The sequence below is a fragment of the Trachypithecus francoisi genome, unplaced genomic scaffold (genome assembly GCF_009764315.1).
Source record: "Trachypithecus francoisi isolate TF-2019V2 unplaced genomic scaffold, Tfra_2.0 Lachesis_group11, whole genome shotgun sequence".
NCBI classification, from domain to species: domain Eukaryota; kingdom Metazoa; phylum Chordata; class Mammalia; order Primates; family Cercopithecidae; genus Trachypithecus; species Trachypithecus francoisi.
In genome coordinates, this window is record NW_022681456.1 from 3,962,155 (window position 1) to 3,989,102 (window position 26,948).

Below are 26,948 nucleotides of genomic sequence, written 5' to 3' on the forward strand. Positions count from 1 at the left end.
CCCACACTCAGAAGGAGCTGAGGAGGGGGATGGCCAGGCTGGGGGAGTAGCAGAGAATGCTGATGTTCTTCCTTTCCAAGGAGTCCCCCTTCCCGGGGTGCATTTCCTTGGTCAGCTGGTTAGGAAGTCTAAGTCAATGCATGGGTGACCGTGACCAATATAAAACCCCAGATTGATTTTATCCTGCCTCCCAGAATAATCTTAATTGCATCCACCCTCTTCCCAATTAGTGTGGGCAGAAGACATGCAAATTCATTTTTACATTAGCCTAAGAGAAACATAATTAAGAAGTTGTCTGGTGAAGGCAAGAAAATGCACTTAATGTATTCCAGGGCCAAACTGCAAATGACTTTTGGGCTTTACACTATTTGGGATTAGCCACACCACTGCACCCTCATCAGCATAGATAAACAAGACTTGGCTCCCAGCCCCACCAATACATCTTGCTGAAATCCCTGTGGCTTGCAGGTTAAAAAAGGACTTCTAAGCACTTTAGGTGCCTCTGGAGGGTTAAAATTCTAAACAAGACCCACTTTTAGGTTTACTGATTTAGTTAAATGAAGTCTGAAAGCAGTTCTTTGATGTTTATCAATTTTCTATGTCCTTTCCATACCAATTGAATTAATTCCTTCGTTTCATGTACCATGAGACCGATAGGCTTCTCCCAGCCTATGGAAAATTCTGTAGCCTTTGACAATTTGATATGCATTTTTCTGTAGTGATATAGTAGAGGGCTGAGAACCCATTTACTTAGAGGCTGCAGGCAAAACCTCCCCCCGTTTCAAAGAGCAGACGCTTTATGCTATCAAGAGGACTCTATCAACAGACACAAATTAAATATTCATGCTGGGTTTCATGGAATTGCTGTTTGGAAACTATAAATGAAGTGTACGTTTCTTAAAAGAACCTTCATTATCAACATCCGTAGTTGTCAATCGTTGATATATGCGGAGTGTACTCACCAGCATTTGTGTCATACTGTCAGACTTTTCTTATCAGGGAGACTGATACATCACCGGGTTGAGTATTTCTGATACAAAGAGTAGCTTGTTATTTTAAAAAGTTACACCTGAAGCTGAGTGTTCACGCTGTGCCCGTCACATTTCTTATAAGTTTTAGCCTCCGCTGTTGGAACTGGACAGCGTTTGGCACAGCTGGATCACACGTGTATTGCTGGTCTAGAGGCATCTCAGCAAGGGAGCCTGGATTCAGACCCTCCCAGAGAATCTGAACCTCCCAATTCAATGGAGGAGTCAGCTCTGGAGAAGCGGAGAGAGAGGCCACATTCACTGTGAATGTGAAGGACACATTCACTGAATGATGCTCCGGAATTGCTGAACTTCTGATTTTCCAAGACAAACCAGAAGTCCGGATCTTATGCATATTTTCTCATTTTCAAATGTTGTGATCCACTGAAAAAGAATTAAATCTGTACAGTCCAAACAAATCATTTCCATGGGCTGGATGCTGTCCTCAGAACCCTAGCTGATTAACTGATTGTAACAGCATCAGAATTGATTTTTGTTACATGGAAAGCATTAAACCTGTGTGCCTTGAGGAGTATTATTCAGCCGTGAAAGGAAGGAAACACTGACCTGTGCTGCAGCATGGATGAACCATGATGGCATCACATTATGTGAAAGCAGCCTGTCTGAAAAGACCACATATCACATGATTCGATTCGGGTTGAATATCTGGAACTGGAAAATTCAGGCAGACAGAAAGTAGATTTGTGATTGCCAGGGCTGAAGCGCGGTGGTAGTGAGGGGTCGGGAGGTAGCTAAGGACATAGGACTTTTTTTTCAAGGCAATAAAAATGTTCCAAAATTTTGACTGTGGTAATACTGCACATACTGTGGTAATACTGCACATATCTGTGAATATATTAAAAACTAATGAATGGCACACTTTAAACAGATGAATTTTATGGTATATGAATTTCATCTCAATAAAGCTGTCCAAAACAAAAACCCAAAATGACACAAAAATGGAAAACCTCTAGGTCTTGAGCAAGGAACTGACATTTTCAGCACAGAAAACCAGCCCACGAAATCTGTGGGTTCCGCACCACTCCCCACCGGATTACTAGACTCATCACGCTAAACTCAATTGAAAAGTTAAACTACAGTTTCTAACAACCTTAGGTCCACGCAGGTTCTCCAAAACACACATCTCACGCTTTTTGACGCTGTCCACACCAGGTTTTATTACCATCCACCCAATGTTGCCCAGCTAAGGATTATAAAGGGGCAAAAAAATTCATCATCTTGTGCACAGGGTCAATGTCCTGGAATGCCCAGGCAGCCTCCGCCTCACATTTAAAATCAGGTAAATATTGTGGTTTCCTCTTGGAAATTCCACTTTAAAATCATTAATCTTAAGAATAAAACTGGCTTCAAGTCTTAAACTCATTCACGTGGCTTTGTCTTATTAATGAAGAGAAGGATGTACAACCCCATTACGTGGGGGTCCAAGGTTAATCCAAACCCCTCTCCTAACACAATGCATTGAAATGCCTGGGATTTATAACATAATCAAGTGTCTTCGGAAAAACTCTCACTTGTGCCATATATATACGTATATATGTGTATGTGTATATATACGTATATATGTGTGTGTGAGTATATATGTATATATTTCCTAATGCAGGACAGACGACAGATTTTCTTAGTGGATCAAAAGAAGTTCTTGTTATTATTATCACGTGGCATCTTCTGTAGCAGTTAACATAATAAATAAAAATCCGTATTTGGCCACATGCTTGAGGATGTCAGGAACATGTGGTCGATTGGTTTAGCAGCTTACTAAATTTAAACAGAGGCAGTAACATGGCCTAGGTTCTCCCCAGAGTTAGAAACTCCTCCTTGAGAGGATTTCGGTACCGCTGCCTAATCAGCTTAAGGAGTTAATTAAACAGCTGTCACTTAGCTTCTTAATTCTGAAACTTGATTCTAAATAAGATTTGAAATTAGTTATGCAAAACTAAGCGGTGTGTTTGTGATACAGGAGATTTCTTCAGGCGGCTCAGAATGAAGGACACCTTAGTCCCAGACAGCAGGGGTTGTGGGGTGACCCAGAGAAATGAATCGGGGGTCCTGGGAAAACGTTCACCTCGTTGTTGCGTCGAGACAACAGGGCAAGAGTTCCTAATGAAGCCACAAAGGGGAGCCCTTAGGTCAGTGCACCCTGCAAATGTATTTGTTCAAACTCACAGTGCATTTCACAAAAAGGAAGCCAAATGTAAAAGTTAGGTGATCTCACCTACAAATATTGATTCTTGGCTCCTCTGGGAAAATCAGGACATGGGTCAGTCTGGTTCACATTCCTACAAGGCAGCAATTACCTGGAGCTGTCACTTCCCCCTCTGGCTTAGGTGTGAGGTCCTGGGTCACCAGGTGACCATTACCACCTCCAAGGCCCCGGGTGGAACCAGAGTTTGACACCACATCCTAGGACGATTGTCTGGGCCAAGGTCTGGTGCCATGGCAGACAGGGGCAAATGGTATGAGAATCTTCCTGTCCCTTGAGATGCTTCGTAAGTCCTCACCTGTGGGCTCTGCAAACCCACGTGAGTAGGTAGGTGTGCATGAGAAAAGATGCTCAAGGCCCATGCCCAGGGGCACTGCCCTGTGATCCTGGCCAGGCATTTCCTCCAGAGAGAAAGCAAATGTCAATTTGCGTAGAAATGAAGGTGGCCAAGAACTCATATTCCTATAGTTCATTCACCCTTTCTTATCGCAAGCCTCCAGTGCTTCACTGAGAGTTCACTGTTCTTGGCAAAGAAGTCCCATCCCAGAAAGAAGTTTAGTTTCCAGAGCAAACACATGATGCAAAAATAACACACAATCAACATCACCCTTGAAAGTCCCTCAAACCACTCATAAAATAGAGCTTATAAGGCTCAAAACTTCCCATCTTTCTTTTAGCATTGACACATTATCGTTCCTTGGCTGAACACCAAGTGGAGTTATTGGCTCACGCTCAGGGATCCTGGTTGTGACAAATATGTATCTTTAATACTGAAGCTACTGACAGTGCAGCGAGATGCTCACACTGTGAGTGACTGTAGGGTCTGAGGGCCACTGGGGAAGCAGCAGGTTCCTGCCCCCTATACTGCAGGACAAACTTGAGTGCATTGAAAAGCACAGCAGGTTATATCTCCTCTCCTCTTCCTCTCCTGCCCTTCCTCTCTCTCTTGCTTTTTCCTTTTGCCAGGAACGTACTGAATCCATGTAAGTCATTGCATATGTTAGGATACTACTAACAAGCAGCCTTATTTACAAGTTAATAATGCCTAGCACAGCTTGAACACTTTGCCTACATTAACTCGTTGCGTTCACATAAAGACTCTCTGTGGTAGATACTACTTGGAACCTTGTTTTTCAGATAAGAAAAATGAGATGCAGAGAGTTTCAGTCACTTGCAAAGTCACAAAACACAGAAGTGACAAAGCTGGGATTTGAACACAGGCTGCCTGGGTCCAAAGGCTGTGCGGGTGGCACACAGAAAAGATTCTCCTGCATCTCATTTAACTCCACGGTGAAGATGGGGAAACTTGGCCTCCCAGAACTGACATACCTTGGCCAAAGTCTCACACTGATGCTGTGTAGAGCTAGGACTCAGATCTCTCTCACCAGGTCCCTGTCTCCACTCCCAGGCTGGTTGAGGAGGTCTTAGAGTCAGGCAGTGTGGATGATGCCAACAATGGTGAATATGGAGCTTTGCTTAGCATGTGCCAGTTGTGGCAGTAACCACCTTTCACGCATGAAATCCTTCCCATGAACCCAATAGCATGGAAACTTTTCCAGTCCCTGTTTTGCAGATGAGAAAACAGACACTGTGCAGTCACTATTTTGCCGAAAGTCACAGAGCTAGTCGGCATAGGAACTGAGATTCAAAGCCAGGCTGTCGGACTCCAAAGCTCGCACTCCTCACCCTAAGTTCTCCTGCTTCCCTATTTATTTTATATAATATCTTTAATAAAATACAAACAATGTGCACACTGATGATTTCCACTCGGGGAGATTAAGGAAGATGTAGCATTTGAGTTGGGCCTTGAGTTTGCTTAGGATAATTAACAACAACAAAAAAAACAGTTTCTACCTCCCAGGTTCAAGGGATTCTCATGCCTCAGCCTCCCGAGTAGGTGGGATTACAGGCGTGGCCACCATGCCTGTCTAATTTTGTATTTTGAATAGAGACAGGGTTTTGCCTTGTTGGCCAGTCTGGTCTCAAACTCCTGACCTCAAGTGATCTGCTGCCTCAACGGCCGAAGTGCTGGGATTACAGGCGTGTCCCACAATACCCTGCCTGCTTGGTGTAATTTTTCATAGCAAGCTCCACTGGTACAATAAAATATTATTTCTAAATAGACTATATTCTGTTCTTGGAAGGTATGTCTGTTACCTAAAGCCAGCTCTGGTTGCACAAAGCTCACTGTATACAGTGGAGTCCATACTTGCTGGTGACATGAAGAAAATCAAGAATTTTAGCTGGGCGCGGTGGCTCAAGCCTGTAATCCCAGCACTTTGGGAGGCCGAGACGGGTGGATCACGAGGTCAGGAGATCGAGACCATCCTGGCTAACACGGTGAAACCCCGTCTCTACTAAAAAATACAAAAAAAAAAAAAACTAGCCGGGCGAGGTGGCGGGCGCCTGTAGTCCCAGCTACTCGGGAGGCTGAGGCAGGAGAATGGCGTGAACCCGGGAGGCAGAGCTTGCAGTGAACTGAGATCCGGCCACTGCACTCCAGCCCAGGCGACAGAGCAAGACTCTGTCTCAACAAAAAAAAAAAAAAAAAAGGAAAATCAAGAATTTTTGCATTATTTTCTACATTTTGAAAACTTCTCCCATTTTAAATGTGTGTATTTAAAACAAATCTTGTATCAAGTAAAGAGAAGTCCTGATCTATGCAGCAGGTCTAGAGAACATATTCATTGGAACAGAAGACAAAAGATTCTGATGGGTGGATCCCCGGGAAAATGGCAAGGTCAGTGAAGAGCTTGGCAAAACTGAAGATTATGAACAAGGTAAACTGTATTAACAAAAGAGGAAAAAAAGAAAGGCAATGAGTAACTCCAGGAGACACAAAGTGTTATAATGAAAGGAAATAGAATCCAAGGACAAGTCTTCACCCCACCGCAGTGGTTCTTAGCTGAGAGTGGTTTTTCTCCCTCAGGGGACATTGGCGATGACTAGAGAGATTTTGGGCTGTCCTACTCAGGGGATGAAGGATGCTACTGGCATCTAGTGGGTAGAGGCCAGAGATGCTGCAATGCACATCTTACAAGGCACAGAACATCCTGATAACAAAGAATGATGCAGCCCAAAATGTCAATAGTGGCAAGTCTGAGAAAGCCTGCTCCGCAGCGAACAATATTTGTAAGAGTATAATAGATATATTAGTGGATTTCAACTCTGAGAGCCAACCTTTGTACAAAGCACAGATGATTTCATTATGTTTCAGAACACAATGTAGACGTTATCATCCTTGAGAGCACAAAAGTAAAAGTTAGAAATGAGAAAAGTTAGGAAGTTAACACCAGAGATGAACCAAAGAGGAGCTTTAGCGGGGCTAATATTCTCATCTTGCAAAGCGGGAGGTGGGGGTTATCAGTTATCTATTGCTGCACAAGAAACCAGCAAACCATAGTAGCTCTTATGAATAATAGCTCTTATGTTTAATGTGGAAGAAATAAAAAACCCACAGCCCATCATTATTGCAGTGTTTGCTATTTATTTGGGAGGCCAGGGGTAGGAGTTGGGGGTAGGGTGGCTGGAGTAACAGAGGTTGGCCAAACAAGCAAAAGACAAGGACAGGGTGATTAGTCATTATTCTACTGATTAGGTTACTGACCTTTGTTGGGAAATGAATTGAAAGGGTTTTTTTAAAAAAGTCAACCACAGTTAGGAGGACATATTGAGGAATAAAGGGATGTCAGACCTCCATACTAACTTAGGCTGGACCTGCCTAAGCTCATTACAACAGAAATCAGAGCAGTCAACCAGGAGATGAAGGGCTAGCCACCCAGCCCATGGAGGAAATTTTAAGGTTTCATACCTGAGCAATCTATCCCACAGCCTGGGAGGAGAGTCCGGAATTTAATGATTATGTATAGAGCGAGTTGCTGAAGCTCAATTTGGAAAGTGTTGTGTATTAATCAGGATAGGTTGGGTTATATTGGAATAAAAAGTTGCTCCCAAATCACATTGCCTTAAGACGAGAAGAGCACAGTTATTCCTCCCGCTATATGTCCTGTGTGGGTCAGGCGGAAGCTCTTCTCCACATAGTGACTCAGGTGACCAGGCTAATGGAGGCTCCAGTGTCTCCTCACTGTATCATCTGGAACACAGAGCCTCCTTGGTGGCCGTGTCAGGTGAGGAGAAAGAACAGGCAATTGAACATGGAAGCTGTATTGCTTCAACCCACAGGTAACAAACAACATTGATCCGTAAATTTTAGTGGTTTGAAGTGTTCCCAGGTCTCTTCCTAAATGCAAGGACCTGTAAAATATGAAGGAACAAATGGCGTATTCTCAGAGCATCCTTTGTCCTCTGTAAACGGGAATTGACCTGCGTGGCTGGCCCAACACCACCCAGCATGGTTGCCCAGGCATCACCTCTGATTGGTCAGTGACTATGCCATTCCTGGGGTGGTTGTTGGGCTTTTTTTTTTTTTTTTTCATTTTTAAATATTACATCTGAATATGATATAACAGGAGGAAAAAAAATATATTTTTATACCTGATCTGGACATCTGTCTTTAAGAGGTATATTTCTTTTTCCATGAAACGTAAATTCACAATTCTTATATCCCTTTGACATGTAATGTCCTCAAATTTAGTCTGTGGTGGACAAAAGAATCTTACAAGGTACCATTTCTTTATGTCCTTGGGAGGTGGGGTCAAGCATTAGAGGGAAAATAATTCCAATATTTAAGAGAACGAATAGACTTAGCAGAAAATGCATTTCTGTACTGTAACATCAGGAGAACACAAGGCCACGGAGTGTTGACGCATGTAGTGGAAAACTGTTGCAGCTGCCCACAAAGCACTCTCTGAGCTTTGAGGGCTCTCTCCACTGTGTACATCTCATCCCCCCAAGGTGCTTTCGGAAAATCGACTTGGCTCAGATTTTCCTGAGAGGAGCAAGGTGTCTGTGAGCGTATATGGGCTTGGCTCGGATTTTCCTGAGAGGCAGCAAGGTGTCTGTGGGCGTATATGGGCTTGCAAGCCAGTCCCTGCCGATTGGATGCACCTGTGTGAGATTTGTTTCCAACGTGGGGAGAAGGAAGTATGTGGGCATCCATTTTGCTGGCTCCGATGGTGGGAGAAGCAATGAGGTTCTAGAACCATCCGTCTGATTTGTAAGCTTTCTAGTCATGACAAGTAGCAGGTTCTTGGCGGCCCCCTCTCTGGTTCCAGGCATTGCTCTTGGGAAGTCCGTTGAAATCTGTTTCTTCAATCCCATCCGTAATCCTGAAGAAATCCTTTTCCACTTGAAAGAGGTAGAGTGGATTCTGTTGTCTGCAACTAAGATCCCTGACTGATGCGATATTCTTAAAACTGAATATTACGTGCAAGGGTTTTGAAGAATGGGTAAATATGATGAGAAATGAAGTACCTATTTTAGAAAACAAATATATTAGCAATTCAAGAAGTTGCCCACATACCGGGAAGAGAGTAAGAACGTTGGAAATGGCAGACAGAGGTGAACTGTGGTCCCAAAAGGTGCAAGGCCAGTTCCCTATATGGTGTCAGCCCTACTGATGTGGAGCCTTCATCCAGGGCATGTGCAGCCTTGATCTCTGGATGACCTGTAGGGCTACCACCATGTTTGTGTCCTTGGTTTAATGAAGTATTTGATATGGTCTTATCAAGTGAGTTTTCAGCCTCTCCAAGGGTTATAAGCACACGAGTGAAGAAGTATTACTTCTGAAACCTGCTGTTTAAATCAGTGTAAATGCTGGCCACACACCTCCATGCAAATGGCAGGCCCAGGTGTGCCCCCTTTTCAAAAAGTCAGTCACATTTTTGTTCCCTGCTTTATGGGGAATTTCTCTCCCTGCGTGGGAGCAACTGAGTCCATTTCTGGAGCTGCTGTCTCTGGTGCCCTAACACACCCTCTTGGCCCTCGTTCATGCTGGGCAGTTGCACCCACGTGAGCGAAGACTCGTCATTCCCTGATGTATTAGTCTGTCCTCACACTGCTAATAAAGACATACCCAAGACTACTGGGCAATTTATAAAGGAAAGAGGTTTAATGGACTCACAGTTCCACATGGCTGGGGAAGCAAGGGCATGTCTTACATGGTGGCCAGCAAGAGAGTTTGTGCAGGGGAATTCCCGTTTATAAAACCATCAGCTCTCATGAGACTTATTCACTGTTACAAGAACAGCATGGGAAAGACCTGCCCCCATGATTCAACTACCTCCCACCAGGTCCCTCCTGTGACATGTGGAGATTATTACAATTCAAGGTGAGATTTGTGTGGGGACACACAGAGCCAAACTCTATCACCTGAGCGGGCCCACCTCCAGGCATTAAGGGCATCTTTCCACATTTTGCTCCAGGCTTTTCTGACATCATGGGAACCCATTCCTAAGCATGGAGTTTACACATCCAGGGAAACCTGTAACCCCAGGAATGCAGGCTTCTAGCCTTTAATCAACCAGTTCTGGGAGAATCCTGCCTCTGTAAATCGAGTTCCTCTGGGCACAGCTGCAACCTTGACAACACACGATTGTGTTGGCTTCCCCTGTCACTGTCTCCTGCTGCTCACGCCTCACTCCCACCTGCTGCAAAGAGGTTAACTGCACCCTAGCCCTTTTCTAAGCGTGTTTTGGGGGGAATTCAAATGAACAAGATGTCCACGATGCACAGTGGTGACTGAGGTTGCTAATTGCTAAAGAAACAAAAAGTTTGCATCTCAATGACAGTTTAGAATAAAACCTCAAAAACCAACATACTTTCATCTAATCACCTTTCTGGTCAACTTCATTCAGTAGGGTACAGTTATGTGCCATATAACAACATTTTGGTCAACAGTGGACTGCGTATACCACTGTGGTTCCATAGGATTACACTACTGTATTTTTATTCTGACTTTTCTATGTTGAGACACACAAATACTATTTACCATGGTGTTCCAACTGCCTGCAGCATTCACTGCAATCACCTGCTGTACAGTTGTGCAGCCCAGGAGCAACAGGCTGTGCCATATGGCCAGGTGTGTAGTAGGCTCTGCCTTCTAGGTTTGTGGAATATACTCTATGATGTTCACACAATGATGAAATCACCTAACAATGCATTTCTCAGAATGTATCCCCATTCTCAGCAACCCCTCACTGTTCATTGTAAGCAAAATAAACCGATTCTCACTACCTAACATTTTTTAAAAAATGAATTTATTGCAAGAATATGGGCTCTCTCAGAGGATGAATTAAAAAGCTGGACAAAAAGCCCTCAGAAAAGGTAGGAACCAGGACAATGCTAGAGATAGACCAGGGTAAATGGCATAGAGTTCTCAGGTGCCACAAATGAGACAAATGAAATCCAACTATTCTTGACCTGGCTTCACTCCCTTTGAGTGAAATTCAAGTCCCAGGGAGAGAGGCTGCTGGTCCTAGCTCCAGAGATGCCTGCCTACTCTGCCTACTTCTGAAGAGGGGAGAGAGTTATTGTGCCCCGCCAAGCGTCATGCAAAGGAGAGGTGATAGCTTCCCAAAGGAAAATGGATGTCATCTTATACAAAAGGAGGTAGGAAAGGCAAAAACTATGTATCCTAGTGACTCATTGTTTTCCTTTAAAAATGTTATGAGGAAATGTCTCAATATGTAACTCAAATCCTGTTTGTTTGAAAGTTTATGCCTACTGTCTCATGTCTTTATTAAACAGTTAACCCCTGTAAAAAAAAAAAAAAAAAATGCTACCTTTTTGCAAGTCTCCAAGCTTAATGGGCCAGTTAGCTTTTATGTCCATTTCTTCAAAATGCCCATTTCTTAAATGTGCCTCACACAGAGTTAAGTGATGGGAACACACTGCTTGGAGGTTGAGGTGTCGGGCTGTGAGCTGTTCTAGTTGGATAAGCCTCCATCTTCCTCTGATGCCTTCCCCAAGCCAATTTTCCACAGGGCAGGGAAGGCTGGAGGTTCAGCTGGCGCTCCATTTCATTTGCTGTATGGAATGTTTGCTCCCTCTAACCTCCTCCAATGGAGTGCTCAGATTAGGTGTGTTAATCACTGTGATGTTGAGCCCTGTGTCCTCTCTGTGACACCTCTCTGTGTCCATGTGTTCTCATCATTTAGCCCCCACTTATAAGTGAGAACATGTGGTATGTTGTTTTCTGTTCCTGTGTTAGTTTGCTAAGGATAATGACCTCCAGCTCCAACCATGTCCCTGCAACGGACATGATTTTGTTCCTTTTTATGGCTATATAGTATTCCATGGTGTATAGTTAAGCACTTTGATGCTTTTGTTTAGGAAGGAATCAGTTGACGCAGCTCACATTACACTATTTTTATTTCTTCTAATGTTATTCATCTATTTTAACATATATGGGATCATTTCACAACCATATATTAAAACGGCAAGTGATCTCCAAAGAGGCTGTAGTAACTTTAGGGACAAAAAAGAACAACAGCAACAACAAAATGTTTTTTCTCATTACAAAAAAATAAGTCAATTTAACTTACTCGTTTTGACTTAAGACCGATGAGAAATCATGAGGAGGTCCCCTCTCAGGTTGCATCAGTTAAGATGGTGATTATCTGTGAGTAACAGAACTTGGAAATCAATGGTTAGAATGAGCAAGCTCTTAATTCTGTCTGCAAACGTGCTTGGAGGTGGATGCCGAAGGTGAGTGTGGCCATGCTTCTAGCATCCAGCCACTTCCTTTTTGACTAGTCACTGTATTCGATTCCTAGTGCTGCTGTACTGAAGTGACGAAGTAACACAACGTGGTGGCTAAAAACGAGAAACTCACTCCATCACTGTTCTGGACGCTCCAAGTCTAACATTGTGGTGTGACCAGGGCTGTGCTCCCTCTGGAGGCTCTAGGGAAGAATCCTTCCTACCTCTTCCAGCTTCTGTGGGTTGTGCCAATTCTTGATATTCCTCAGCTTATGGATGGATCATCCCAATCTCTGGCTCCATCTTCCTGTGCCATCCTCCCCGTGTGTCTCTCTGTGTTTTTTTTTCTTGTAAGGACACCCACAATCCCACCTTAATCCATTAAGACCATGTCTCAACTAATCACATCTACAGATATACTGATTCCAAATAAACACACATTCTGGGTCTCCAGGTGGACATGAACTTTGTATTCAATCCACCATGGTCATCACTCATCTGTGCTTATGTATCAGACATTTCGGAGGGCATTTACTAGTTACCAGGCGCTGTTCTAAACACCCTACAAATATTAATACACCAAATCTAGGGCAAACCCAAGAGGTACATTATTATGCTCATTTTATAGCTGAAGAGAATTAGGCACTAAGAGTTAAGTAACTTGCTTGGAGCCACCCAGCTAGTAGTGTCACAACCAGGATTCAAACGTAGGCAGTCTGATATGGTTTGGCTGTGTCCCCACCCAAATCTCATCTTGAATTTTAGTTCCTATAATTCCCAGATGTTGTGGGAGGGACCTGGTGGGAGATCATTGAATCATGCATTCGGGAAGTTTCCCCCATACTATTCTCATGGTAGTGAATAAGTCTCAGGAGATATGATGATTTTATTTGGGGTTTCCCCTTTTGCTTGGCTCATCATTCTCTCTTTACCTGCTGCCATGTAAGATGTGCCTTTGTTCCTTCCTCACCTTCCGCCATGATTGTGAGGCCTCCCCAGCTACCTGGAACTGAGTCCATGAAACCTCTTTTTCTTTATAAATTACCCAGTCTTGGCCATATCTTTTTTATCAGCAGCATGAAAACAGACTAATACACAATCCCATGAGAGATTCCCTGCACTTAACTATTAATAGTTCACTACACTGAAATCATGTGTCTTTTAACCACATACCACCACCTTTGAGTCACAAGATGCGGTTTAACTCCAGCATTATCCGTGCCTAGTGGGCAGGAAGAAAGGAAAAAGGAAAGACAACTTTCAGAATCTGCTTAGTTCTTGTTATTTTTTTCATTTTAATTTAATTTTTATTTAACTTTTATTTTAAATTAAGGAGTACATGTGCAGGTCTGTTACAAAGGGAGACATGCCATGGAGGTTTGTTGTACCAATTATTTCACCACCCACGTATTAAGCTACCACCTATTGGTTGTCCTGATCTTCTCCCTCCTCCCAACCTCCACCCTCCCATAGGCCCCAGTGTGTTTTGTTCCCCTCTCTGTGTCCATGTGTTCTCATCATTTAGCTCCCACTTATAAGCGAGAACATGTGATATGTTGTTTTCTGTTCCTGTGTCAGTTTGCCAAGGATAATGGCCTCCAGCTCCAACCATGTCCCTTCAAAGGACATGATCTCGTTCTTTTTAATGACTGCATAGTATTCCATGGTGCATATGTATCACATTTTCTCTATCCAGTCTACCATTGATGGACATCTAGTCAGTGGTAGATTTCACGTCTTTGCTATTGTGAATACTGCTGCAATATACATGCACATGCGTGCATCTTTATGGTAGAATGATTTATATTCCTTTGGGTATATACTTGGTAATGGGATTGCTGGGTCAAATGTATTTCTGTTTTTGTCTCTTTGAGGAATTGCCACACTGTCTTCCACAGAGGTTGAACTAATTGACACTGCTACCCACAGTGTATAAGTATTCCCTTTACCCCACAATGTCACCAGCATCTGTGGTTTTTAAAAATCTTTTTAAAATAGCTATTCTGACTGGTGTGAGATGGTATCTCATTGTGCTTTTGATTTGTATTTCTCTAGTGATCAATGATGTTGAGCTTTTTTGTATGATTATTGGCTGCATGTCTGTCTTCTTTTGAGTTTTTGTTTTTTCACAAAATTTTCTGGAAGTCTCACTAAATGACTTTTATTGATATCTTCTGGGCCAGAAATGTGCCACAGATTAAGGGCAGCCAAAAACTATAGCCATTTTATTTAGGCATATCACAGCCACAAATGAAATTGGGGTTTTGTTAGGAAAAAAAGGGAAAGCAGGCATCGAATGGGCAACAAACTGTCTAACACAGAGATCAGTCTCTTAAAGTGTTTTAAAACGTGTGCAATGTTTTCTCCATTATTTTCCTCATCTCTGTTTTAAAATTAATTTTCAAAGGTAAACATGAATAAATGACTATGCTGATACTTGAAGCATAAAATCAGGACACCGAAAACATGAGGAAATTTAAAAAACAAAAAATCAAAATAAAGAAACACTCTAATTCTGGTTCCAATCCATCAGACCACCGCATGACAGATTACTTTAGTGATGTAGCAGACTCGGTCAGGGCCCTACATATTTCCCTTGTACCCTAGCACAGCAGTGTGCTCCTGACCAGGTCCAAGTGCCACCCTCCATCGGGAGCTTCCTTTGAAACCGTAGAAGTCTGTTTTGCCTGCACATGCAGTGGGCTGGAAGTGCTAAGCAGTGGTCTGTTTAGGAGCAGCACTCAGGATTTGGTGTATAAATACCCCAGCTCCCTCAGTCCTCAATGAAATTATTCCTAGGTATATATTCCAGAGAATTTCCTTGTGGGGAAATACATCATAATATATTTCAATCCATTGAAATACATACACATTTACACACTGCTATGGTTGGAATGTCTGTTCCCACAAACCTCATGTTGAAATGTGATCCCCAGTGTTGGAGGCAGGGGCATGGGAGGTGTTTGGGTCATGGGAGTGAATCCCTCATGAGTAAGTAAAATCCCTCTCTGGTTGCAGTGGGCGTGGGGCAGCGATGGAGTTCTCAGTGTTGTTAGGAGCCTGACACTTCCCCTGTTCTTCTCCCTTGCTTCCTCTACTGCGGGGTGCTCTCTGCACATGCCTGCTCCCTTCGCCCTCCTCCACAAGGCTTTCTCCAGATGCCCAGTCTTCCAGCCAGCAGAATCATGAACCAAACAAACCATTTTTTCTTATAAATACCCAGCCTCTCTAGGTTTCTTTGTTTGGGTTTCTTGGTTGTTTGTTTGTTTTGAGAGAAGGCCTCGCTCTGTTGCCCAGGCTGTAGTGCAGTGACACAACCATGACTCACTGCAGCCTTGACCTCACTGAGCTCAGGTGATCCTTCCACCTCAGCCATTCAAGTAGCTGGGACTACAGGCATGTACCACCACAGCTGCATAAACTTTTTTCTATTTGTTTGTGGAGACAGGGTCTCACCATATTGCCCAGGCTGGTCTCGAACTCCTGGGTTCAAGTGATCCACCTGCCTCAGCCTCCCAAAGGGCTGGGATTGCAGGTATGAGCCACTGCACCCAGCCTGGTATTTCCTTATAGCAATACAAATGGACTAAGACACACACAGAATATACAATATATTTCATCATCCTCTGCAGGATCCGCTCCAGGTGCCCACTGTGGTAACTGGTTTAATCTACACAACTTGTTAGTAGCCTCCTTTTCCCTGTGTCGCTTGCACACTCTCCTATTGAAGTTTCCTGAACGTCCCAGATACATTTCTCTTGAATCTTTGTCCCAGGATCTATTTCCAGGCTGGCTCAAACTAAGACATGGGTCATTATTTCTCCAGCAAGACAGGGACTGTTACTGCTTCCCTATAATGGATGACAGTGGGTCAACCCCCAGGAAAAATATCTGAAACCTCACTTTAATGGTTATACCTTTCTCAGTGCCACATCCAGTCTATTCTCTGCTATTGTACCTCCTCCTCGGCTCTGGAGTGCCGAAAGTTCTGTAGTGCTTTGTCAGAGATCCTTACTGGCACACAGATAATGCCCAAGTAGCAGAAAGGGTGTAGGAAGTGACAATAAGGATTATGATTGGCTGATGGGAAGGAGATATGTTTTCTAAAGAGAGTCTGTGCCTTTATTTCCTAGGCTCTGAGGTGCTGTGATAAGGTGAACACACAGCAATAAGGAAGCTGAGCTTTCAAGGGTTTTCTGGGGTCCAAAAATCGAGCAGTTATAGGTCATATCTCAAGCAAAGCTAAGGCTTTGCAGGTACTTCTGCCCCTGAACAAGGATCTCCTTTGTCCTCCTCTTATCTAAATTAAAGACTTTTGTGAGTCATCCCCGTACCACTTGCCTCCTGGAAAAAGCAAAGCTGTGCAAAAGAGAAAATTCTTGACGTCAAAGAATTGGAAATACACAGAGGAGGCAGGGAAATACCAAGCCTGAAGGCTCAGTCACTCAGCCTCACTGAGATCTTTGTGGGCAGAAAGACATATGCTATTCAGAGAAAAAGGCAACACCCCAGACACATGGGCTTACAGCTGCTCGTCAGTCATTCCCAGTGTCATTTCTCATGATATTAACCTGAATGTGCAAAAACATGAAAGGCCTTTGGATTTTATCGTTGGAGTAGAGATGCTCTTCACTTTTTACCACGAATGTGAGAAATTGTGTTCCCCGAGACTGATGTCAGAAGTGGCCACACTGCTCCCTTGTCTGTCTCTCCCTTTTGTGATGAGCCAGTTTTGGCCAGAAAGTTAAACAGCATTGTTCCACTTTTTTCCAGAGTACTACTTGTTCCTTTTGATCCTCACCCTTTAGAGGAGAAAAAAAATATTAGGTTGGTGCAAAAGTAATGGTGATTTTTGCCATTAAAGCTAATTTTTCCTGCCTAGAGCAGGAGGAAATGGTATCATATACTGATTTTGCCTCTTCATTTTTGTGCTATGTTTTTATTCGAATTAAAATAAAATCAGGCTGGGAACCCAGAGAGGAGAAAAAGTGTATGGATAATGGGACTTTGAAGGCCTATGCATATTCCAACAGTTTAAAGCATGGTCTCTGAAATTCGGGAGCATTCCAAATTGGAGTCTTGTCTGTTAGAATTAAAATAATGAACAATATATGTATTGCTACATCCAAAGCCTAACCCCAGTGAGCTGGTTATAGACAAATCTCATCCCATAAAGAAAAAATAAGAGCTTATCTAAGAAATAGTTAACATAGGGAAAATAGTTATGTAATTTTAGGATGATAAACTTCTATTCCTTCTGCTGGCATTCTACTAACAGGCATTTTACATTCCACATGAAAATCAAAATAACAAGAATCTTTGCAAGCTCATCTCTCAAAATGACATGGATACAGACCTACTGAGCTCGCAGTCTTAGAAGGAAAATGAAACGATTGAATAACTATGAGCGAAAGTAAAATGACAGTTGTGTTAGATCCACCCTAACCAGCTCCTAGCACCCACCCAGACCTTTTGCTGTTATTCTGTCAAGGAAAAGACAGATACATTCAGAGTTAACAGAAGAAATGCAATGTGGCATGTTGATAAAACACCTCTTAGGGACACCACTGGCCTGTGGTGAGCTGAAACTGAGCAAAGAACGTCGTGCACGAGGACTTGGAAGTTGTATTATACAGAGATGTGTGTTTATATTGGGACTTCTACGTTTTTGTGATAGAAAACGCAATCTCTGCCGAGAAGAGTGAGATTTGCTTACCAGGTCTTGAGGCTCAGTTTTCTTCATCTAAAACATGGGCTCCTATGATCTCTCAGGCCCCCACCAATTAAAAAATCACAAGAATTCTAGAAGAGTAACTGAGGATGGGCATGGGTACCTTGGAGAGAGAGAGGTGGGGTGTCATGAGATCCAGAGATGCTCCATGTCTGGGAAGCACCACCGAGGCATAGGTGTGCCTGAAAAAAAGGGATTCGTGCATAGAGTGTGAGGAGCTGGGGAGCAGGAAGGTGAGGATGTGAGTCCCAATCCTTTCCCTGTTGAGTGCACTCAACAAATATTAACACCGTTCATTGTAGCTAAGCTCTGTGCCAGGTGCTAGTGAGCAGAAAGCAGATACAGCCCCATGGAGCTTACAGTCTGCAAGAGAGATAAAGGGATTAAATAGCTATAGGTAAAACAGCAACTGTTAGGTACTACCAAGGGGAAAGGTTCAGGGCATTCTTCATTCTGAAAGCAGATACTCGGGGCAAGCTGGGACACCCCTAAAGACACACGTCTTGAGCTGCTCTATGAAAGAAGGGTTTGCAGCAAAATGCATGTTGGAGTGAGTGTGGATCTGTGTGGTGCAGCGTGGATCACATCAGTGGGGATGTGGGAGTGCTGCTGGAGCCACAATAACATTCCAGACACGTCTGGAGGCCAGGACCCAATAAAAGCCTGGAAAATTGAAACAGAGTGAAAGAAAGCCAGAGCAAGAGAGCACGGAGAGCGAGGGCTCTCTCCCTGCCTCTGTCTCCCCCACATGCCACACTCGGGCGGTGCAGTGCTGCTCATCTAAGCTTCTTGCACAACACCAGGCCCCTCTAGCCGTCCATCGGCTGCTGAAGCCACCATCGTCGTGTCCATGTTTAGACCTGTTTGAGTTAACATGGACTCAGGAGCTGGATTTCCCAGCCTCAAATCCTGCCTTCATTGATTTCTACCTGGGTGACCCTGGGCAAGCCACAAAACCTCTCTGTGCCATCTGTAAACTGGGAAGAAGAAGAAACTTTGTCTTATCAGGATGCCATGAGGATTGATGAGCTGGTATTTTTAAAGCACTTACAAAGGCGCCTGACACATAATTGTTCGCCAACACAATATTAGTAATAAATTTTCTGCACCACTTTTTCTATCCTCCACCCCTTCGCCATCATAGTTGCCCTGCAGGAATCAGGGTGAGAACAGAACATGATCCCTTGGCTGCCACAGTCACCCAGTGGGTGCTGCCCACCGGGATTTCTGAGCCTGCAGAAGAGGCCAGTGCTGTTTGCAGGGCGGCTGAGGAAAGCAGGCAGCATACTCCCGGGGGCTGGGCCATCTCAGGAGGGGATGTGATGGAAGGGTGTGTTTGGTCTTCCAGGAGGCAGAAATTCTGAACACAGCCATCCTCACGGGGAAGACGGTGGCCGTTCCGGTGAAAGTGGTCTCCGTGGAGGACGACGGCACAGTGACAGAGCTGTTGGAGTCTGTGGAGTGTAGATCGTCTGATGAAGACGTGATTAAGGCAAGTTGACACCTCCCCGCCCCTGCAAAAACCTGCTGTCATGTCAGCTTCTGTGCTCCTGGACCAGCTTGGGACCTCTGGGACCTCTGGGTCCCACAGGATCGCTCCCATCCCATTCTGGTTATCCTGCCACTTAAATCAGGAGACTCTCCCTGGCACAAATATTGGACAGAATGCAAAACTGCTCTGGCTGATGACTCCGAGTCTGGGAGGCTGTCCCTTGACACTCTGTGTTTGCCGAATGCCCTTGGCCTCTTCCCAGATCCCCAGGGAGACTGCGGTGGGAGGCAGGGACCAGCTTACCCTCCACCCACCCCAGGCCAGGGAGATGAGGGGAGGGAGCCCCAGAGCCTAGGCGGATGGGTGTGTGTCCACACACTCCGGGATGATTCTCTAGCACACAGCATTTGTGTGAAATCAATGGTGGTATAAGGTATACAACTACTCCCAGCTTTGATTTACAATACTGGCCAAGGGAGAAAGAGGAAATCGTTCTCTATTCCTCTGCTCAGCCCACAAAATTCCACGTGAGCTAGGGATGTGGATGAACAGCGCTCACCCCTCCTTCCTTCGTCTCGGCCTCTCAAATTGAATGCAAAAATGATTCAAAACAAAGACACACTGGGAGACAGATGGAGGAGGCCGGGGAGATGGAGTCTTGCTCTGCCAGGAACCTCATAGAACACTTCCAGCCTGCGGGAGGTAAATGGGTTCCTCAGGCTGCCACCGCCCACTCCAGAGCCAGGGCTGCAGTGACAGAGGCAGCAGGCACCTCCTTGAAGGAGGAGGCTGCCAACAAAAGCCCGGGACACCGAGAAGGGCTTCACGAGGCTCCGGGAGACTCCTTCCGCGTGAGTCCCAGCCAGGGCCGGGGCACGGGACAATACCCAGGCAGGAACTGGTGTGTTGTCTGCTCTAAAGCAAATGTTCACGGAGCATTTTTGCTTCACTGAAAACACAGTCAACACACGCAAATCTAATCCCCACTAAGTGCTAGATACTGTTCGAAACTCTAGGACCGCACAAATGAGACGGAAAACACAGTCAACACACGCAAATCTAATCCCCACTAAGTGCTAGATACTGTTCACAACTCTAGGACCGCACAAATGAGACGGACAAGCCCCATCCTTAAGGTTTCAGAGAGAAGGCAGAGATGTCAGAAAGCAACAGGGCAGCAGGAACACATGACATCATGCAGCACTCCTGCCTACTCATTCCAGAATCTTCCTCACATCATCACAGGGAGACTTCCTTGACTGGCTCCAGCCAATATCTAGGCTCATCTTACATTTCTCCCCTCTCTGCACTTCCAAGCCTTCAGCAAATCCTGTTGGCAATGCCTTCCAAGGTAATAGCCAGGATCCAGTCCTCCTTCACAGGTCCTGCCACCACCCCGGTCCCAGAAACAGTCACCTCAATCAAAGCACTGACCACCTGGCTGGTGTCCTAGGTCCCATCCTTGCCTCCTCTCCCATAACCCCTCTTTAGTGCCACAGCCAGGGCGGCCACAGGCGATCTGATCATGTCACTCCTCTGCTTGGCCCCTCCCACTTCTCTCACATGATGACCTCCAGGCTGATGAGTGGACACGGATGTGCAGTTTGATAGAAGAAATCAGTCTAATCATGAGGTTAGAGATCTATCTAACCTCATGTTAGATAGATCAGTTGGGTGACGACAGTTTACAACAATCTATTACATATTTCAAAATAGCTAGAGAATAATACAAATGTTCCCTGCATAAAGAAACAACAAACACCTTAGGTGGAGGTTATCTTAATTACACTGATTGGATCTTTACAAATTGTATGAATGTATTAAATGGCCACGTGGACCCCAAAATAGGTATATTTATTATGGATCAATACTGTTTTTATAAAAAAAAATTCACTGGCTTCCCCTCCTCCAAGGAAAAGCCAAAGTGTTTACAGAGACAGAATCAAATCTTTGCAGCCACACCTGCTGTAACGCTGACCTCACGCTACGCACAGCCCCTCTGGTTCCTTCCACTCTGGTCACACTGAAGTCTTGGCCGCTCCTGTAACAGTACAGGCATCCCCTCCCCTCCCTCTGCCTTTAAATTTCTTTCCCTAGATGCCTGCACGGCTCCCTCACCTCATCTTCTCCCCAAGGCCTTTCCTGAGCAGCATCAGCAAAATCTTTACAGACACCCACAGCACTGCCTTCCCCATCCCTGCTGAACTTCTATTTATATATGCATATATGTCATACATAGCATATGTTTATGTATTCACAGATACACTATATATTTTTGTTTATTGTATTCATCGTCTGACTGTTCTCGTTGGAACCTAAGCTCCATGAGGGCAGAGCTATATTCATTGTCTGACTGTCCTCGTTGGAACCTAAGCTGCGTGAGGGCAGGGCTGTATTCATTGACTGTCCTCATTGGAATGTTGGAATGTAAGCTCTGTGAGGGCAGGGCTGTATTCATTGTCTGACTGTCCTTGTTGGAATGTAAGCTCTGTGAGGGCAGGGCTGTATTCATTGTCTGACTGTCCTCGTTGGAACCTAAGCTCCCTGAGGGCAGTGCTGTTTGGGTCCACTTTGTTCGCCACTCTATTCTTATCACAACAGTATTGGGGGGTTTTTTGTTTGTTTTGTTTTTTGTGTGTGTTTTAAACTTTCATTTCAGATTGGGGGTACATGTACAGGTTTGTTATATATTAATAGGCCACCTGCGTGTCACAGAGATTTGACGTACAGATAATTTCATCAGCCAGGTAATAAGCGCAGTATGCAAGAGGTATTTTTTTCTGATCCTCTCCCCCTCCCACCCTCCACTCTCCCATAGACCCCAGTGTGTGTTGTTCCCCTCCTAGTATCCATGTGTTCTCCTTGTTGATCTCCCACTTGTAAGCAAGAACATGCAGTATTTGGTTTTCTATTCCTATGTTAGTTAGGATAATGGCCTCCAGCTCCATCCATGTCCCTGCAAAGGACATGATCTCATTCTCTTTTATGGCTGCATAGTGTTCCATGGTGTATGTGTACCACATTTTCTTTATCCAGTCTAGCATTGATGGTCATTTAGGTTAATTTCATGTCTTTGCTATTGTGAACAGTGTAGCAATGAACATTCACATGTATGTATCTTTATGGTAGAATGATTTATATTCCTTTGGGTATATATCCAATAATAGGATTGCTGGATTGAATGGTAGTTCTGTTTTTAGCTCTTTGAGGAATCACCAAACTGCTTTCCATAGTGGCTGAACTAATTTGCATTCCCAGTTTGCACCGTATAAGCATTCCCTTTTCTCCACAACCTCACCAGCATATGCTTTTTTTTTTTTTTTTTTTTTTTGACTTTTTAATAGGCCATCTGACTAGTGTGAGATGGTATCTCATGGCGATTTGGATTTGCTTTTCTCTAATGATTAGCGATGTTAAGCATTTTCTCATATGCTTATTGGCTGTAGATATGTCTTCTTTTGAAAAATGTCTGTTCATGTCTTTTGCTCACTTTTTAGTGGGGTTGGTTTTTGCTTGTAAAATTGCTTATGTTCCTTACAAGTGTAGGATAGGAAACCTTTGTCAGATGTTTAGTTTGCAAATATTTTTTCTATTCTGTTTGTAGGTTGTCTGTTTACTCCGTTGAGTTTCTTTTGCCCTGCAGATGCTCTTAACTTTAATTAGACCCTGTTTGTCAATTGTTGTTTTTGTTGCAATTGCTTTTGGCATCTGCATCATGAAATCTTTGCCAAGTTCTATGTCCAGAATGGTATTTCTTAGGTTATCTTCCAGGGTTTTTATAGTTTTTAGATTTACATTTAAGTATTTAATCCATCTTGAGTTAATTTCGTATGTGGTGTAAGGAAGGGGTAGGTCATTCAGGAGTAGGTTGTTTAACTTCCATGTAATTTTATGATTTTGGGTGATTTTCCTTATATTTATTTGTATTTTTATTGTGCTGTGGTCTGAGAGTGTGGTTGGTATGGTTTCAATATTTTTTTGAATTTGCTAAGGATTGTTTTATGTCTGATTATATGGTTGATTTTGGAGTATGTGCCACATGGTGATGAGAAGAATGTATATTCTATTGTTTAGGGGTGGAGAGTTTTGTAGATGTCTATGAGGTTCATTTGGTGAAGTGTTGAGTTCAGGTCCTGAATATCTATGTTAATTTTCTGCTTCAATGATTTGTCTAATACTGTCAATGGGATGTTGAAATTTCCCACTATTATTGTATGGGGATCTAAGTCTCTTCCTAGGTCTCTAAGAACTTGCTTTATGAATTTGGATGCTTCTGTATTGGATGTAGGTATAGTTAGGATAATTAGGTCTTACTGAATTGAACCATGTACTATATAATGCCCTTCTTTTTTTTATCTTTGTTGGTTTAAAGTCAGTTTCTTTTTCTGAAATTAGGATTGTAACTCTCGCTTTTTTTCCCATTTTCTATTTCTTTGATAGATTTTCCTCCATCCCTTTATGTTGAGCCAATGGATGTCACTACATGTGAGATGGGTCTCTTAAAGACAGCACACCATTAAGTCTTGTTTCTTTATCCAGCTTGCTATTCTGTGCCTTTTCATTGAGGCATTTAGCCCATTTACATTCAAAGTTAGTATTGATATGTGCAGATTTGATCCTGTCTTGGTGTTGTTAGTCATAGACTTGTTTGTGTTGTTGCTTTCTAATGTCACTGTTCTGTGTATTTAAGTGTTTTTTCAAATTGGCTGGAAATGGTCTTTCCTTTCCATATTTAGTGCTCCTTTCAGTAACTCTTGTCAGGCAGGTCTGGTGGTAACACATTCTCTCAGCATTTGCTCGTCTGAAAAAGGGACTTATTTCTCCTTCACTTATGAAGATTAGTGTGGATATGAAATTTTTGGTTGAAAATTTTTTCTTTATGAATGTCAAATATAGGATCCCAATCTCTTCTGGCATGTAGGGTTTCTGCTGCAAAGTCCACGGTTAGCCTGGTGGGGTTCCCTTTGTAGGTGACCTGCCCCTTCTCTCTAGTTGCCCTTAACATTTTTCCTTTCATTTTGACCGTGGATAATCTGATGATTGTGTCTTGGGGATGTTCTTCTTCTGTAATATCTCCCAGGGGTGCTCTGCATTTCCTGAATTTGAATTTTGGTGTCTCTAGTGAAGTTGGGGAAGTTTTCATGGATGATATCCTGAAATATGTTTTCCAAGCTGCTTGCTTTCTCCCTGTCTCTTTCTGGGATACCAGTGAGTTGGAGATTTGGTCACTTTACATAATCCCACACGCCTTCCTCAGAGGCTTTGTTTGTTCTTCTTCATTTCCTTCCTTTATTTTTGTTTGACTGAATTATTTCAGACAGACAGCCCTCAAGCTCTGAGATTTTTTCAGCTAGGTCAATTCTGCTTTTAGTACTTGCAATTGCATTATTTAATTCTTGTAGTGTGTTTTTTAAGCTCTATCACATCAGCTTGCTTCTTTTTTATAACGGCTATTTTCTTCTTATATCATTTTATTGTGATTCTTAATTTCCTTAGATTGGGTTTTGATGTTCTCTTGAATCTCAGTGATCTTTGTTTCTATCCATATTCTGAATTCTATTTATATCATTTCAGCCATTTCAGCCTCGTTAAGAACCTTTACCAGGGAACTAGTGTAGTCATTTAGAAGAAAAAAGGCACTCCAGCTTTTTTGGTTGCCAGAGTTTTGTGTTTGCTCTTTCTCATTTGTGTGGGCTGATATTTCTTCAGTTGGGTCCTTTGGATGGGTTTTTTTGCTTTTTTCTTATTTGATGAACGTTCTAGGGGGTTTGATTATGGTATAAGGTGTGTTCAGTTGACTGGCTTCAATTCTAGTCTGCTCCTGGGTCTCTGAGGAGCCCCCTCTGATTACTGTTTTCATGCCTGTATTTCTTTTGTTCAGTATGCTGGTCCATGAGGCTCCCTCAGGCAGGAGCCGCAATTGGCACACAAGCTGTATACTTGCCAGGTTGGTCCTAATCTGCTGTCCATATGCTCCCTGGGGAAATATGGGGTTGTGCCTGTCCATAGAGCTCAGGCGGAAACAGGACTGCTGTGTTGGAAGCTCTCTGGGTGTGACACATCTGGCTCTGGGAGGCAAGAGAGGGTGGAGTTCCCTGCCCAGCCATCCACATGTTTCCAGAGCAACAGGAGGCTGTGCCCCTTGGCAAATTTAGGCAGAAGTAGGACCACTGAGCCAGAAGCTCTAGCAGGAGTGACTTGCCTGGTTACCAGTGGCAGGGGTGGGTAACAATGCCTGCCTGCCATCCAAATGCTTCCTGGGACCACAGGAGGCTGCACCCACCAGCTGAGTTCCCACAGAAGCAGGGCCACTAGACCAAAAGCTCTAGCAAGCATTGCCCTCCTGGCTGTCAGTCAACACTGGTGTTAAAAGGAAAACCTGAAACAAATTAAATATAACAGAGTTTAATTGAGCAAATAATGATTCACAAATTAGGGAACCCCCAGTATCTGAACAGGTTCAGAGTGACTCTGGAGCTGCTATGTGGTCAGATGACATTTATAGACAGAAAAAGGAAAGTGGACCACAGAAAACAGAGTGAGGTGCAGATGCAGCCGGATTGGTTACAGCTCAGCATTTGCTGTATTTGAACATGGTTTGAAGTATTGGCTACCTGTAATTGTTGACACTCAGCGATTGGTACAAGAGCACGTTGCAGCATGGTTGAACATGCAGTTAGGTTACTGTTCAGTAGGCATGGAGAAATCTTTGAGCCAAACTTAAGCTGCATGCAGCAGCTTTAGGCTAAGCTTAACACAAGGCACATAGTAGGTGGTCAAGAAATGTTTGCTGTCAGCAAACATTTGCTCAAATATGTTTGACAGCAAACATTTCTTGAGCAACTACTATGTGCCTAGTGTTAAGTTTAGTCTAAAGCTGCCTCACATAGTTTAAACACTGAAGGGAAAACATAACTACATCGCTCAAGGTTTCCCTGGGGGTGTAATACCTGAAGGATGAACCTGTGCCCAGTCTGCCCTGCCAGCAGAGGAAATGGCATGAGGAAGGGGAATAGGAGGTGGTTCTTCCGGCTTGTGGCCACACTTCCAGCCTCCAGGAGTGGTCATGTGATTCAGGGTGGCCAATCAGAGCATTGCAAATTCTGGACATGCCACTGGCTCAGAGACAGACATATTATCCAATCAAAGCCAATGAGATGCAAGCTTGAGACTTGGGCTGGAACTCTTGAGAAAGAAATGTTTTTCCTCCCTTTGTTTCTGAGAATGACTCATGAAACCACCCTTGGAAATATAAAGGGTGCAACGAAAAATGAAAAACCTCGCAGCATTTATTTTACATCCACCAATAAGCCTCAAAGCGCGATGCACAACTTAAAAATCAAAACCCACAGCTCACACAGTTGTCATTGTGCTGCTCTGTGAATCACAGATGTTGACAAAGAACCACCTGGTACGTGTGATGTTTTGGCGTCATTTGGAGGCTGTTAAGAAAGAAAGCCAAGGGATTCTCAGAGATGTGTCACAGCCACCTGTGCAGCCCCTGGAAAGCCTCTGAGTGGAGAAGGTCTGCCTTGAAAGGCCCCAGTCTTTTTATTTTTATTTGCTTTCTCTTCTTTCCTCAGCCAAAAGCCCAACAGGCTGGTGTGGGCTTCCCCAGCCACATCAAAACCTCCTCTCAGGAAATCTACTGAAAACTCATTCATGTTGAATTGTAAATTGCATAAAGGCATGCTCTCTTCTGCCTTTCAATGATGCTCGGTTGTTGGTTTTTTTTTTCTGAGAAGGCAACAGGTCCCCAGTGAAGGCATTTCAGATGTTTGCAATAATATCCATTGTGATTCTCAGAGGCTGGAAATAATAGGAAATGCCACCTACATTAACAAGTTAAAAAAAATTGTCACATGATTGAGAAGT

The 26,948-nt window shown here is 43.7% G+C and overlaps 1 protein-coding gene across 1 annotated transcript in view; it reads left to right on the forward strand.

Moving 5' to 3' along the window:
* The window catches only part of LOC117090770 (transmembrane protein 132D-like), a 484,643-nt gene extending 465,561 nt beyond the window's left edge, over positions 1 to 19,082 (forward strand). Inside the window, exon 6 of the mRNA XM_033223371.1 lies at positions 18,930 to 19,082. Within this exon, the coding sequence (XP_033079262.1) occupies positions 18,930 to 19,082 (153 nt within the window). The remainder of the gene's footprint in view (positions 1 to 18,929) is intronic.
* Positions 19,083 to 26,948: the final 7,866 nt, after the last annotated feature.